General features: G+C 41.4%; 1 protein-coding gene across 14 annotated transcripts in view; it reads right to left on the reverse strand.

The window, feature by feature from the left end:
* The window catches only part of MTERF1 (mitochondrial transcription termination factor 1), a 589,841-nt gene that overhangs the window by 65,182 nt on the left and 509,957 nt on the right, over nucleotides 1–14,702 (reverse strand). For all 14 annotated transcript variants that reach the window (XR_009505037.1, XR_009505036.1, XR_009505035.1 and 11 more), the window contains one exon: nucleotides 8,143–8,246. Coding sequence is in view for 1 of the 14 variants with exons in the window: in XM_059933798.1 (XP_059789781.1) it covers nucleotides 8,143–8,246 (104 nt within the window). In the remaining 13 variants the exon portion in view is untranslated. The remainder of the gene's footprint in view (nucleotides 1–8,142; nucleotides 8,247–14,702) is intronic.

A 14,702-nucleotide genomic window follows, 5' to 3' on the forward strand; every position in this document is an offset into this window, starting at 1 on the left:
CGGACAAAGCCTGCAGATGTCGACCAACACTGACAGCTAGGTTAGCACAGCATCCTGGGTTACCATCTTGCTGAAAAACTGCAGGGATTCCCATTCACACAGACTAAGACGTGACTGGTGACCCCTTGTTCTGATTATCTTTGCTGCTTAAGAAATCACCTGAAAATTTAGTGTCTTAAAAAACAATAGTCATGGGAGGAGGAGAGAAGATGGCGGAAGAGTAAGACGCGGAGATCACCTTCCTTCCCACAGATACAGTAGAAATACATCTACACGTGGAACTGCTCCTACAGAACACCCACTGAACGCTGGCAGAAAACGTCCGACCTCCAAAAAGGCAAGAAACTCCCCCCGTACTTGGGTAGGGCAAAAGAAAAAAGAAATAACAGAGACAAAAGAATAGGGACGGGACCTGCGCCAGTGGGAGGGAGCCGTGAAGGAGGAAAGATTTCCACACACTAGGAAGCCCCTTCGCGGGCGGAGACTGCGGGTGGCAGAGGGGGGAGCTTCGGAGCCACGGAGGAGAGCGCAGCCACAGGGGTGTGGAGGGCAAAGCGGAGAGATTCCCGCACAGAGGATGATGCCGACCAGCACTCACCAGCCCGAGAGGCTTGTCTGCTCACCCGCCGGGGCGGGCGGGGCTGGGAGCTGAGGCTCGGGCTTCGGTCGGATCGCAGGGAGAGGACTGGGGTTGGCGGCGTGAACACAGCCTGAAGGGGTTAGTGCACCACAGCTAGCCGGGAGGGAGTCCAGGAAAAAGTCTGCAGCTGCCGAGGAGACAAGAGACTTTTTCTTCCCTCTATGTTTCCTGGTGCGCGAGGAGAGGGGATTCAGAGCGCCGCCTAAACGAACTCCAGAGACGAGCGCAAGCCGCGGCTATCAGTGCAGACCCCACAGCAACAGGGGCGCAGAGGGAAAAGCGGAGAGATTCCCGCACAGAGGCTCAGCGCCGAGCAGCACTCACCAGCCCGAGAGGCTTGTCTGCTCACCCACCGGGGCGGGCGGGGCTGGGAGCTGAGGCTTGGGCTTCAGTCGTATCGCAGGGAGAGGACTGGGGTTGGCGGCGTGAACACAGCCTGAAGGGGTTAGCGCACCACAGCTGGCTGGGAGGGAGACCGGGAAAAAGTCTGCAGCTGCCGAAGAGGCAAGAGACTTTTTCTTGCCTCTGTTTCGCAGCGCGCAAAGAGAGGGGAGTCAGAGCGCCGCCTAAACGAGCTCCAGAGACGGGTGCGAGCCGCGGCGATCAGCGCGGACCCCAGAGACGGGCGTGAGACGCTGGGGCTGCTGCTGCCGCCTCCAAAAAGCCTGTGTGCGAGCACAGGTCACTCTCCACACCACCCCTCCCGGTAGCCTGTGCAGCCCGCCACTGCCAGGGTCCCGTGATCCGGGGACAACTTCAACGGGAGAACACACGGTGCGCCTCAGGCTGCTGCAACGTCACGATGCCTCTGACGCCGCAGGCTCGCCCCACCTCCTCCGTACCCCCCCCCCCCCCGCGGCCTGGGTGAGCCAGAGCCCCCGAAGCAGCTGCTCCTTTAACCCCATCCTGTCTGGGCAGGGAATAGACGCCCTCAGGTGACCTACACGCAGAGGCGGGTCCAAATCCAAAGCTGATCCCCAGGAGCTGTGTGAACAGAGAAGAGAAGGGGAAATCTCTCCCAGCAGCCTCAGAAGCAGCGGATTAAAACTCCACAAACAACTTGATGTGCCTGCATCTGTTGAATACCTGAATAGACAACGAATCATCCCAAATTCAGGAGGTGGACTTTGGGAGCAGGATATATTAATTTTTCCCCTTTTCCTTTTTTTTGTGAGTGTATATGTATATGCTTCTGGGTGAGATTTTGTCTGTATAGCTTTGCTTTATAATAGCTTTATTTTACTTCACTATATTATAGCCTCTTTCTTTCTTTCTTTCTATTTTTTCTCCCTTTTACTCTGAGCCGTGTGGACGAAAGGCTCTTGGTGCTCCAGCCAGGCATCAGGGCCATGCCTCTGAGGTGGGAGAGCCAACTTCAGGACACTGGTCCACAAGAGACCTCCCAGCTCCACGTAATACCAAACGGCAAAAATCTCTCAGAGATCTCCATCTCAACACCAAGACCCAGCTTCACTCAACGACAAGCAAGCTACAGTGCTGGACACCCTATGCCAAACAACTAGCAAGACAGGAACACAGCCCCATCCATTAGCAGAGAGGCTGCCTAAAATCATAATAAGGCCACAGACACCCCAAAATACACCACCAGACGTGGACGTGCCCACCAGAAAGACAAGATCCAGCCTCATCCACCAAAACTCAGGCACTAGTTCCCTCCACCAGGAAGCCTACACAACCCACTGAACCAACCTTAGCCACTGGGGACAGATACCAAAAACAACGGGAACTACGAACCTGCAGCCTGTGAAAAGGAGACCCCCAAACACAGTAAGATAAGCAAAATGAGATGACAGAAAAACACACAGCAGATGAAGGAGCAGGGTCAAAACACACCAGACTTAACAAATGAAGAGGAAATAGGTAGTCTACCTGAAAAAGAATTCAGAATAATGATAGTAAGGATGATCCAAAATCTTGGAAATAGAATACACAAAATGCAAGAAACATTTAACAAGGATGTAGAAGAACTAAAGAGGAACCAAGCAATGATGAAAAACACAATAAATGAAATTAAAAATACTCTAGATGGGATCAATAGCAGAATAACTGAGGCAGAAGAAAGGATAAGTGACCTGGAAGATAAAATGGTGGAAATAACTACTGCAGAGCAGGATAAAGAAAAAAGAATGAAAAGAACTGAGGACAGTCTCAGAGACCTCTGGGACAACATTAAACGCACCAACATTCGAATTATAGGGGTCCCAGAAGAAGAAGAGAAAAAGAAAGGGACTGAGAAAATATTTGAAGAGATTATAGTTGAAAACTTCCCTAATATGGGAAAGGAAATAGTTAATCAAGTCCTGGAAGCACAGAGAGTCCCATACAGGATAAACGCAAGGAGAAACACGCCAAGACACATATTAATCAAACTGTCAAAAATTAAATATAAAGAAAACATATTAAAAGCAGCAAGGGAAAAACAACAAATAACACACAAGGGAATCCCCATAAGGTTAACAGCTGATCTTTCAGCAGAAACTCTACAAGCCACAAGGGAGTGGCAGGATATACTTAAAGTGATGAAGGAGAAAAAACTACAACCAAGATTACTCTACCCAGCAAGGATCTAATTCAGATGTGATGGAGAAATTAAAACCTTTACAGACAAGCAAAAGCTGAGAGAGTTCAGCACCACCAAACCAGTTTTACAATAAATGCTAAAGGAACTTCTCTAGGCAAGAAACACAAGAGAAGGAAAACACCTACAATAACAAACCCAAAACATTTAAGAAAATGGGAATAGGAACATACATATCGATAATTACCTTGAATGTAAATGGATTAAATGCTCCCACCAAAAGACACAGGCTGGCTGAATGGATACAAAAACAAGACCCATATATATGCTGTCTACAAGAGACCCACTTCAGACCTAGAGACACATACAGACTGAAAGTGAGGGGATGGAAAAAGATATTCCATGCAAATGGAAATCAAAAGAAAGCTGGAGTAGCAATTCTCATATCAGACAACATAGACTTTAAACTAAAGACTATTACAAGAGACAAAGAAGGACACTATATAATGATCAAGGGATCGATCCAAGAGGAAGGTATAACAATTGTAAATATTTATGCACCCAACATAGGAGCACCTCAATACATAAGGCAAATACTAACAGCCATAAAAGGGGAAATCGACAGCAACACAATCATAGTAGGGGACTTTAACATCCCACTTTCACCAATGGACAGATCATCCAAAATGAAAATAAATAAGGAAACACAAACTTTAAATGATACATTAAACAAGATGGACTTAATTGTTATTTATAGGACATTCCACCCAAAAACAACAGACTACACATTTTTCTCAAGTGCTCATGGAACATTCTCCAGGATAGATCATATCTTGGGTCACAAATCAAGCCTTGGTAAATTTAAGAAAATTGAAATCATATCAGGTATCTTTTCTGACCACAACGCTATGAGACTAGACATCAATTACAGGAAAAGATCTGTAAAAAATACAAACACATGGAGGCTACACAATACACTACTTAATAACGAAGTGATCACTGAAGAAATCAAAGGGGAAATCAAAAAATACCTAGAAACAAATGACAATGGAGATACGACGACCCAAAACCTATGGGATGCAGCAAAGGCAGTGCTAAGAGGGAAGTTTATAGCAATACAAGCCTACCTCAAGAAACAGGAAACATCTCGAATAAACAACCTAACCTTGCACCTAAAGCAGTTAGAGAAAGAAGAACAAAAAAACCCAAAAGCCAGCATAAGGAAAGAAATTATAAACATCAGGTCAGAAATAAATGAAAAAGAAATGAAGGAAACAATAGCAAAAATCAATGAAACTAAAAGCTGGTTCTTTGAGAAGGTAAACAAAATTGATAAACCATTAGCCAGACTCATCAAGAGAAAAAGGGAGAAGACTCAAATCAATAGAATTAGAAATGAAAAAGGAGAAGTAACCACTGACACTGCAGAAATACAAAAGATCATGAGAGATTACTACAAGCAACTCTATGCCAATAAAATGGACAACCTGGAAGAAATGGACAGATTCTTAGAAATGCACAACCTGCCGAGACTGAACCAGGAAGAAATAGAAAATATGAACAGACCAATCACAAGCGCTGAAATTGAAACTGTGATTAAAAACCTTCCAACAAACAAAAGCCCAGGACCAGATGGCTTCACAGGTGAATTCTATCAAACATTTAGAGAAGACCTAACACCTATCCTTCTCAAACTCTTCCAAAATATTGCAGAGGGAGGAACACTCCCCAACTCATTCTACGAGGCCACCATCACCCTGATACCAAAACCAGACAAAGATGTCACAAAGAAAGAAAACTACAGGCCAATATCACTGATGAACATAGATGCAAAAATTCTCAACAAAATACTAGCAAACAGAATCCAACAGCACATTAAAAGGATCATACACCATGATCAAGTGGGGTTTATCCCAGGAATGCAAGGATTCTTCAATATATGCAAATCAATCAATATGATACACCATATTAACAAATTGAAGGAGAAAAACCATATGATCATCTCAATAGATGCAGAGAAAGCTTTCGACAAAATTCAACACCCATTTATGATAAAAGCCCTGCAGAAAGTAGGCATAGAGGGAACTTTCCTCAACATAATAAAGGCCATATATGACAAACCCACAGCCAACATTGTCCTCAATGGTGAAAAACTGAAACCATTTCCACTAAATCAGGAACAAGACAAGGTTGCCCACTCTCACCACTATTATTCAACATAGTTTTGGAAGTGTTAGCCACAGCAATCAGAGAAGACAAAGAAATAAAAGGAATCCAAATCGGAAAAGAAGAAGTAAAGCTGTCACTATTTGCAGATGGCATGATACTATACATAGAGAATCCTAAAGATGCTACCAGAAAACTCCTAGAGCTAATCAATGAATTTGGTAAAGTAGCAGGATACAAAATTAATGCACAGAAATCTCTTGCATTTCTATACACTAATGACGAAAAATCTGAAAGTGAAATTAAGAAAACACTCCCGTTTACCATTGCAACAAAAAGAATAAAATATCTAGGAATAAACCTACCTAAGGAGACAAAAGACCTGTATGCAGAAAATTATAAGACACTGATGAAAGAAATTAAAGATGATACAAATAGATGGAGAGATATACCATGTTCCTGGATTGGAAGAATCAACATTGTGAAAATGACTCTACTACCCAAAGCAATCTACAGATTCAATGCAATCCCTATCAAACTACCACAGGCATTTTTCACAGAACTAGAACAAAAAATTTCACAATTTGTATGGAGACACAAAAGACCCCAAATAGCCAAAGCAATCTTGAGAACGAAAAATGGAGCTGGGGGAATCAGGCTCCCTGACTTCAGACTATATTACAAACCTACAGTAATCAAGACAGTTTGGTACTGGAACAAAAACAGAAATATAGATCAATGGAACAGGATAGAAAGCCCAGAGATAAACCCACACACATATGGTCACCTTATCTTTGATAAAGGAGGCAAGCATATACAGTGGAGAAAAGACAGCCTCTTCAATAAGTGGTGCTGGGAAAATTGGACAGATACATGTAAAAGTATGAAATTAGAACACTTCCTGACACCATACACAAAAATAAACTCAAAATGGATTAAAGACCTAAGTGTAAGGCCAGACACTATCAAACTCTTAGAGGAAAACATAGGCAGAACACCCTATGACATACATCACAGCAAGATTCTTTTTGACCCAGCTCCCAGAGAAATGGAAATAAGAACACAAATAAACAAATGGGACCTAATGAAACTTAAAAGCTTTTTTTTGCACAGCAAATGAAACCATAAACAAGACCAAAAGACAACCTTCAGAATGGGAGAAAATATTTGCAAATGAAGCAACTGGCAAAGGATTAATCTCCAAGATTTACAAGCAGCTCATGCAGCTCAATAACAAAAAAACAAACAACCCAATCCAAAAATGGGCAGAAGACCTAAATAGACATTTCTCCAAAGAAGATATACAGATTGCCAACAGACACATGAAAGAATGCTCAACATCATTAATCATTAGAGAAATGCAAATCAAAACTACAATGAGATATCATCTCACACCGATCAGAATGACCATCATCAAAAGATCTAGAAACAATAAATGCTGGAGAGGGTGTGGAGGAAAGGGAACACTCTTGCATTGTTGGTGGGAATGTAAATTGATACAACCACTATGGAGAACAGTATGGAGGTTCCTTAAAAAACTGAAAATAGAACTACCATATGACCCAGCAATCCCACTACTGGGCATATACCCTGAGAAAACCATAGTTCAAAAAGAGTCATGTACCAAAATGTTCATTGCAGCTCTATTTACAATAGCCAGGACATGGAAGCAACCTAAATGTCCATCGACAGATGAATGGATAAAGAAGATGTGGCACATATATAACAATGGAATATTACTCAGCCATAAAAAGAAATGAAATGGAGGTATTTGTAATGAGGTGGATGGAGTTGGAGTCTGTCATACAGAGTGAAGTAAGTCAGAAAGAGAAAAACAAATACAGTATGCTAACACATATATACGGAATCTAAGGAAAAAAAAAAAAAAAAAGGCCATGAAGAACCTAGTGGCAAGACGGGAATAAAGACACAGACCTACTAGAGAATGGACTTGAGGATATGGGGAGGGGGAGGGGTGAGATGTGACAGGGTGAGAGAGTGTCATGGACATATATATACTACCAAATGTAAAATAGATAGCTAGTGGGAAGCAGCCGTATAGCACAGGGAGATCAGCTCGGTGATTTGTGACCACCTAGAGGGGTGGGATGGAGAGGGTGGGAGGGAGGGAGATGCAAGAGGGAAGAGATATGGGAACATATTGTATATGTATAACTGATTCACTTTGTTATAAAGCAGAAGCTAACACACCATTGTAAGGCAATTATACTTCAATAAAGATGTTTAAAAAAAAAACAATAGTCATTTATTATCTCTCATAATTCTATGGGTCAGGAGTTCAGGAGCAGTTCAGCTGGGTGGTTCTAGCTTGAGGTTCTCATGAGACTACAGTCAGATGGTGGCTTAGCTGTGGTCACGTTTAAGGCTCGTCACTCACGTATCAGGTTGCAGAGCTGGGAAGACTCGGAGAGCTGGGAGCTACAAGAGCTAGAGCAGAGCACCTCTAACTGAATGGGGTTTCTCCACAAGGTCTCTTAAGTGTGATGGCTCAAGTTAGCTGCACAGTTAATATGGTGGCTCAGGGCTCCAAAGCACATGCACCAAGAGAACAAGAGAACCAGGTAGAAGGTGTATTGCTTTTTATGGCCTTGCATTCCATTTGTTAGAAGTGCGTCATGAAGGCCAGCCTATATTTAAAGGGAGGAGAATTAGACTCTACCTTTTGGTGGAAAGAATGTCAAAAAATTGTGGGTATGTTTTAAAACCACAACAATCTGCCCTCTTACCACAAGTTATATATATATTGATCCCGATCCCACAGGCAAAATACACTCACCCGCTCCTTGAACTCCCAAATATCTCATCTGGATAGCATCCATCTCACACTCAAGGTCCAGTATCCCATCATCCAAATCAGGTTCAGGCGCTGCAGACGAGGCTCTGTAGGTACAGATTCACAATTACAGCTTCCTGAGTATAGTTTTTGATCTGAAGATGTGTGAACTAAAGTGACAAGTTATTTGCTCCCCGCATCCAACATACTTTGGTGGGATAGGTATAGGATAGCCACTACAGACATTTCTGAATCTGTAGCAATCAGGTAATCAGTCTGCAGCAATTCTGAAACTGAACTCCAGCCAGGCACATGTTGCCAGTTCCTTGATTAGAGCTCAGTATGGTTCCCTAGGAATGATTCTCCATGGCTCTTGACTTCATTCTTTGGGCTCTTGTTGCCTCCCTCTGAATTATCCTTCCTGTTCTATAAAATTTTTATAGCTGTGTAGTTTTCTCAGTCTGCTTCTTTCCCATAGAATTTTAGAATTCCAAAAACCTCTGTTCATTTTATACCACCTCTGTCCCTTTTAGTCTGAGCTGGCAATGTGTTCATTAGTACAAGTCTCCTTAATATTTTGTTTCTCATCAATCTTGTTAGGATTCACTCCATTAAACAAATATCGCATCCATCCAAAGCTTATCTCAAATCTCGAGATAAGCTTTTCTCTACCTTAGACTTCCTCTAAGGCTACTGCAGGACTGTGCCCTTAAGATTTTTATAAGCACTTCTGTTTAACAGAGACATCTAAAAGGCATGCCTTTCATATCTTTCGAGGGACTTTTGATGGTTTGAAAGAATCTATGCTGCGCTACCTCAAATCTGGCTGAGGTCTTAACAAAGGGTTCTTCACCGTTGCCTTCATCTTTAGATAGAAATTACATATTTTAATTTTAGCTGCATTTGCCATCCGGAGAAGATGAAACTGAGGAATAGTTTTATTTTTTGAACACCCAAAGTCTTGGGTCTTTTATAGTTAACAATTCTTTCTTTAGCTCATCTTTCTCCTCTCGTATTTCCTATGGGCAGCTGGAAGAATCAGGTCGCCTTGAACACTTCCTGGAAATCCTACTGGATCATGAGTTTCTTAGGTATATTTTCTATTTTCCATGTTACCACTGGTGAAAGTATTCCTAGACTTTCCACCATTTCATAACCAGGGAATCCTTTCCTCCAGCTTCCAACACACCTTCCTCGCTTTCCTTTAATTCCTCTCCGACAGCCTCTTCAAAGCTCTTCCAATGTCCACCCTCTACCCAGGCCCTGAACCGCTGCTGCATGTTTTTAAGTTTTGTTATGGCAGTGGCTCACTTCTAGGTATCAAAATATTTCTATTTATCTATTGTGAAACAAATCACCCCCCAAACTGGTAGCCTAAAAACAGTATTCAGCTGTGTTCTCTTTCTTGGTTTCTGTGGATCCAGCATTCGGGATCAGCCTGTTTGGGTAGTTCTGGCTCAAGATCTCGGCGGTCGCTGGGCTCGGAGCCAAATCAAGGGCTCCTGCGCTCCTGTATCTGGCTCGTGGGCTGGGAAGACCTGAATGGTTGGCGGCCGGAACTGCTGGCTCTCCACAGGCATCTCCTGTTTGTCTCTACATGCTCCCTCTCTGGGGTTTCCCTGGCATGGTGGTTTCCATGCTCCAAAGGAACACACCTCAAGAGAGACAGCTGGGCAGAAGCTGTATCACGTTTGATGAATTAGCCTCGAAAGCCACACAGAATCATTTCTGCTACCTACTCTTACTTAGAAGCAAGTCACTAAGACCAGCCCAATATTTAAAGGGAGGAGGAATTAGGGAGGGAGGTGATGGGAGGTGTTTCAAATCATACGCAGCCTTGTGTTCAAACCACCGCACCTCTTAGAGGCACTGGCCTAGCATACGTTTGCTTACTGATCTGGATGAGTTTGGTAGAATGGGAGAAAATCCAAGACTGCAGTCTTCTTGAAATTCTGGGAGTTAGGTCTCTGTTTTAAAAATTATCTCCAACTGCATGTTATCTCCCATCAGCACTTGGGAAACCTTTGCTTTTGAATCTGGAGGTGATAAGTGCCTGCGTCCCACTTTCTTCACAGGAAACCATGTGTTATACAGAGGAGTTTTGTTCTTTGTCCCTCATTAGTTTCCTGCGTCCTCAAGCCAGGCAGCCACTGTCCCAAAGCACAAAGAACCCTCCTCAAGTAGCCAACAATCAGCACGCCCTCCATCTCTAGTCTCTAAGACTTGTTAATGCGTGGATTTGACTTAGCCTGAGTAAGTAGTTTTTTAATACTAATTTTTTTAAAACCCTGCTATGCCAAAGAATTAAATAAGCACTTGTCTAGCTTTAAATGTTTTGCAGGGGACTAAAATAACATCTTCTAGGACAGATGTTCTAGTTTTCAACCCCACTCATTCAAGGCAAGAAAATCTCTTTTCTACAAGGTTTTGATTCTGTGGCCATAGCTATAAGATGGTGTGCCATCAATTTTCCAAGTGTAGAGAAATTCTAGGGGTGCAGAGATTTTTCTTTGCAGGCTGACAAATGAAAGTGTATTTCAGTGTAGGGGGTGGTGCAAGGGAGTGATGTTCAGCCCTCAGAGATGACTGGAGTCTCTGCTTCTATATTTAGACCATGTCTTGCAACTCGTGAAAATGAATTGCTTGTTCTTTTTCCCCTAAGTCATTCTCTCTCTGGCCCCTACTTTCCCCAGGCTTTATTTATTTATTTTTAGAACTAACTGAGTCACATGTGATTCCTTCCTAAAGCTTAAGACTTATTTTTAACAACTTGCTCAAACACAAATCCTATTGTTCACATCCTTAGGGAGAGTGAGTTACTCCAGAGGAAAAAAAAACAGAGATTTCATATACATTTTTTATTCAGTGAATAATTTATATGAAAAGAAATTGTACAGAAAATGTGAAAAATCTTTGAATAATCCAAAGATTACTGTACTGGGACCAGAAGAGAAACGACTGAAATCCATAAAGCTTTGGAGGGAGCTAAGAGAGGGAGTTTTCATTCAAAGTTTTTCAGTGGTGTCCTCACGTTGTATTTTTTTTTTTTTAAACATCTTTATTGAAGTATAATTGCTTTACAATGGTGTGTTAGTTTCTGCTTTATAACAAAGTGAATCAGTTATACATATACATATGTTCCCATATCTCTTCCCTCTTGCATCTCCCTCCCTCCCACCCTCCCTATCCCACCCCTCTAGGTGGTCACAAATCACCGAGCTGATCTCCCTGTGCTATACGGCTGCTTCCCACTAGCTATCTATTTTACATTTGGTAGTATATATATGTCCATGACACTCTCTCACCCTGTCACATCTCACCCCTCCCCCTCCCCATATCCTCAAGTCCATTCTCTAGTAGGTCTGTGTCTTTATTCCCGTCTTGCCACTAGGTTCTTCATGACCTCTTTTTTTTTTTTCCTTAGATTCCATATATATGTGTTAGCATACTGTATTTGTTTTTTCTTTCTGACTTACTTCACTCTGTATGACAGACTCTAACTCCATCCACCTCATTACAAATACCTCCATTTCATTTCTTTTTATGGCTGAGTAATATTCCATTGTATATATGTGCCACATCTTCTTTATCCATTCATCCGATGATGGACACTTAGGTTGCTTCCATGTCCTGGCTATTGTAAATAGAGCTGCAATGAACATTTTGGTACATGACTCTTTTTGAATTATGGTTTTCTCAGGGTATATGCCCAGTAGTGGGATTGCTGGGTCGTATGGTAGTTCTATTTTTAGTTTTTTAAGGAACCTCCATACTGTTCTCCATAGTGGCTGTATCAATTTACATTCCCACCAACAATGCAAGAGTGTTCCCTTTTCTCCACACCCTCTCCAGCATTTATTGTTTCCAGATTTTTTGATGATGGCCATTCTGACTGGTGTGAGATGATACCTCATTGTAGTTTTGATTTGCATTTCTCTAATGATTAATGATGTTGAGCATTCTTTCATGTGTCTGTTGGCCATCTGTGTATCTTCTTTGGAGAAATGTCTATTTAGGTCTTCTGCCCATTTTTGGATTGGGTTGTTTGTTTTTTTGTTATTGAGCTGCATGAGCTGCTTGTAAATCTTGGAGATCAATCCTTTGTCAGTTGCTTCATTTGCAAATATTTTCTCCCATTCTGAGGGTTGTCTTTTGGTCTTGTTTATGGTTTCCTTTGCTGTGCAAAAGCTTTTAAGTTTCATTAGGTCCCATTTGTTTATTTGTGTTTTTATTTCCATTTCTCTAGGAGCCGGGTCAAAAAGGATCTTGCTGTGATTTATGTCATAGAGTGTTCTGCCTATGTTTTCCTCTAAGAGTTTGATAGTGTCTGGCCTTACACTTAGGTCTTTAATCCATTTTGAGTTTATTTTTGTGTATGGTGTCAGGGAGTGTTCTAATTTCATACTTTTACATGTACCTGTCCAATTTTCCCAGCACCACTTATTGAAGAGGCTCTTTTCTCCACTGTATATGCTTGCCTCCTTTATCTAAGATAAGGTGACCATATGTGCGTGGGTTTATCTCTGGGCTTTCTATCTTGTTCCATTGATCTATGTTTCTGTTTTTCTGCCAGTACCAAACTGTCTTGATTACTGTAGGTTTGTAATATAGTCTGAAGTCAGGGAGCCTGATTCCTCCAGCTCCATTTTTCGTTCTCAAGATTGCTTTGGCTATTCGGGGTCTTTTGTGTCTCCATACAAATTGTGAAATTTTTTGTTCTAGTTCTGTGAAAAATGCCAGTGGTAGTTTGATAGGGATTGCATTGAATCTGTAGATTGCTTTGGGTAGTAGAGTCATTTTCACATTGTTGATTCTTCCAATCCAAGAACATGGTATATCTCTCCATCTATTTGTATCATCTTTAATTTCTTTCATCAGTGTCCTATAATTTTCTGCATACAAGTCTTTTTTCTCCTTAGGTAGGTTTATTCCTAGATATTTTATTCTTTTTGTTGCAATGGTAAATGGGAGTGTTTTCTTAATTTCACTTTCAGATTTTTCATCATTAGTATATAGGAATGCAAGAGATTTCTGTGCATTAATTTTGTATCCTGCTACTTTACCAAATTCATTGATTAGCTCTAGGAATTTTCTGGTAGCATCTTTAGGATTCTCTATGTATAGTATCATGTCATCTGCAAATAGTGACAGCTTTACTTCTTCTTTTCCGATTTGGATTCCTTTTATTTCTTTGTCTTCTCTGATTGCTGTGGCTAACACTTCCAAAACTATGTTGAATAATAGTGGTGAGAGTGGGCAACCTTGTCTTGTTCCTGATCTTAGTGGAAATGGTTTCAGTTTTTCACCATTGAGGACAATGTTGGCTGTGGGTTTGTCATATATGGCCTTTATTATGTTGAGGAAAGTTCCCTCTATGCCTACTTTCTGCAGGGCTTTTATCATAAATGGGTGTTGAATTTTGTCGAAAGCTTTCTCTGCATCTATTGAGATGATCATATGGTTTTTCTCCTTCAATTTGTTAATATGGTGTATCATATTGATTGATTTGCATATATTGAAGAATCCTTGCATTCCTGGGATAAACCCCACTTGATCATGGTGTATGATCCTTTTAATGTGCTGTTGGATTCTGTTTGCTAGTATTTTGTTGAGGATTTTTGCATCTATGTTCATCAGTGATATTGACCTGTAGTTTTCTTTCTTTGTGACATCTTTGTCTGGTTTTGGTATCAGGGTGATGGTGGCCTCGTAGAATGAGTTGGGGAGTGTTCCTCCCTCTGCAATATTTTGGAAGAGTTTGAGAAGGATAGGTGTTAGCTCTTCTCTAAATGTTTGATAGAATTCGCCTGTGAAGCCATCTGGTCCTGGGCTTTTGTTTGTTGGAAGATTTTTAATCACAGTTTCAATTTCAGTGCTTGTGATTGGTCTGTTCATATTTTCTATGTAGGTGTTTTCCTTCTCTTGTGTTTCTTGCCTAGAGAAGTTCCTTTAGCATTTGTTGTAAAGCTGGTTTGGTGGTGCTGAACTCTCTCAGCTTTTGCTTGTCTGTAAAGGTTTTAATTTCTCCATCAAATCTGAATGAGATCCTTGCTGGGTAGAGTAACCTTGGTTGTAGGTTCTTCTCCTTCATCACTTTAAGTATATCCTGCCACTCCCTTCTGGCTTGCAGAGTTTCTGCTGAAAGATCAGATGTTAACCTTATGGGGATTCCCTTGTGTGTTATTTGTTGTTTTCCCCTTGCTGCTTTTAATATGTTTTCTTTATATTTAATTTTTGATAGTTTGATTAATATGTGTCTTGGCGTGTTTCTCCTTGGATTTATCTTGTATGGGACTCTCTGTGCTTCCAGGACTTGATTAACTATTTCCTTTCCCATATTAGGGAAGTTTTCAACTATAATCTCTTCAAATATTTTCTCAGTCCCTTTCTTTTTCTCTTCTTCTTCTGGGACCCCTATAATTCGAATGTTGGTGCGTTTAATGTTGTCCCAGAGGTCTCTGAGACTGTCCTCAGTTCTTTTCATTCTTTTTTCTTTATTCTGCTCTGCAGTAGTTATTTCCACTATTTTATCTTCCAGGTCACTTATCCATTCTTCTGCCTCA

The sequence above is a fragment of the Balaenoptera ricei genome, chromosome 9 (genome assembly GCF_028023285.1).
Source record: "Balaenoptera ricei isolate mBalRic1 chromosome 9, mBalRic1.hap2, whole genome shotgun sequence".
NCBI lineage: Eukaryota > Metazoa > Chordata > Mammalia > Artiodactyla > Balaenopteridae > Balaenoptera > Balaenoptera ricei.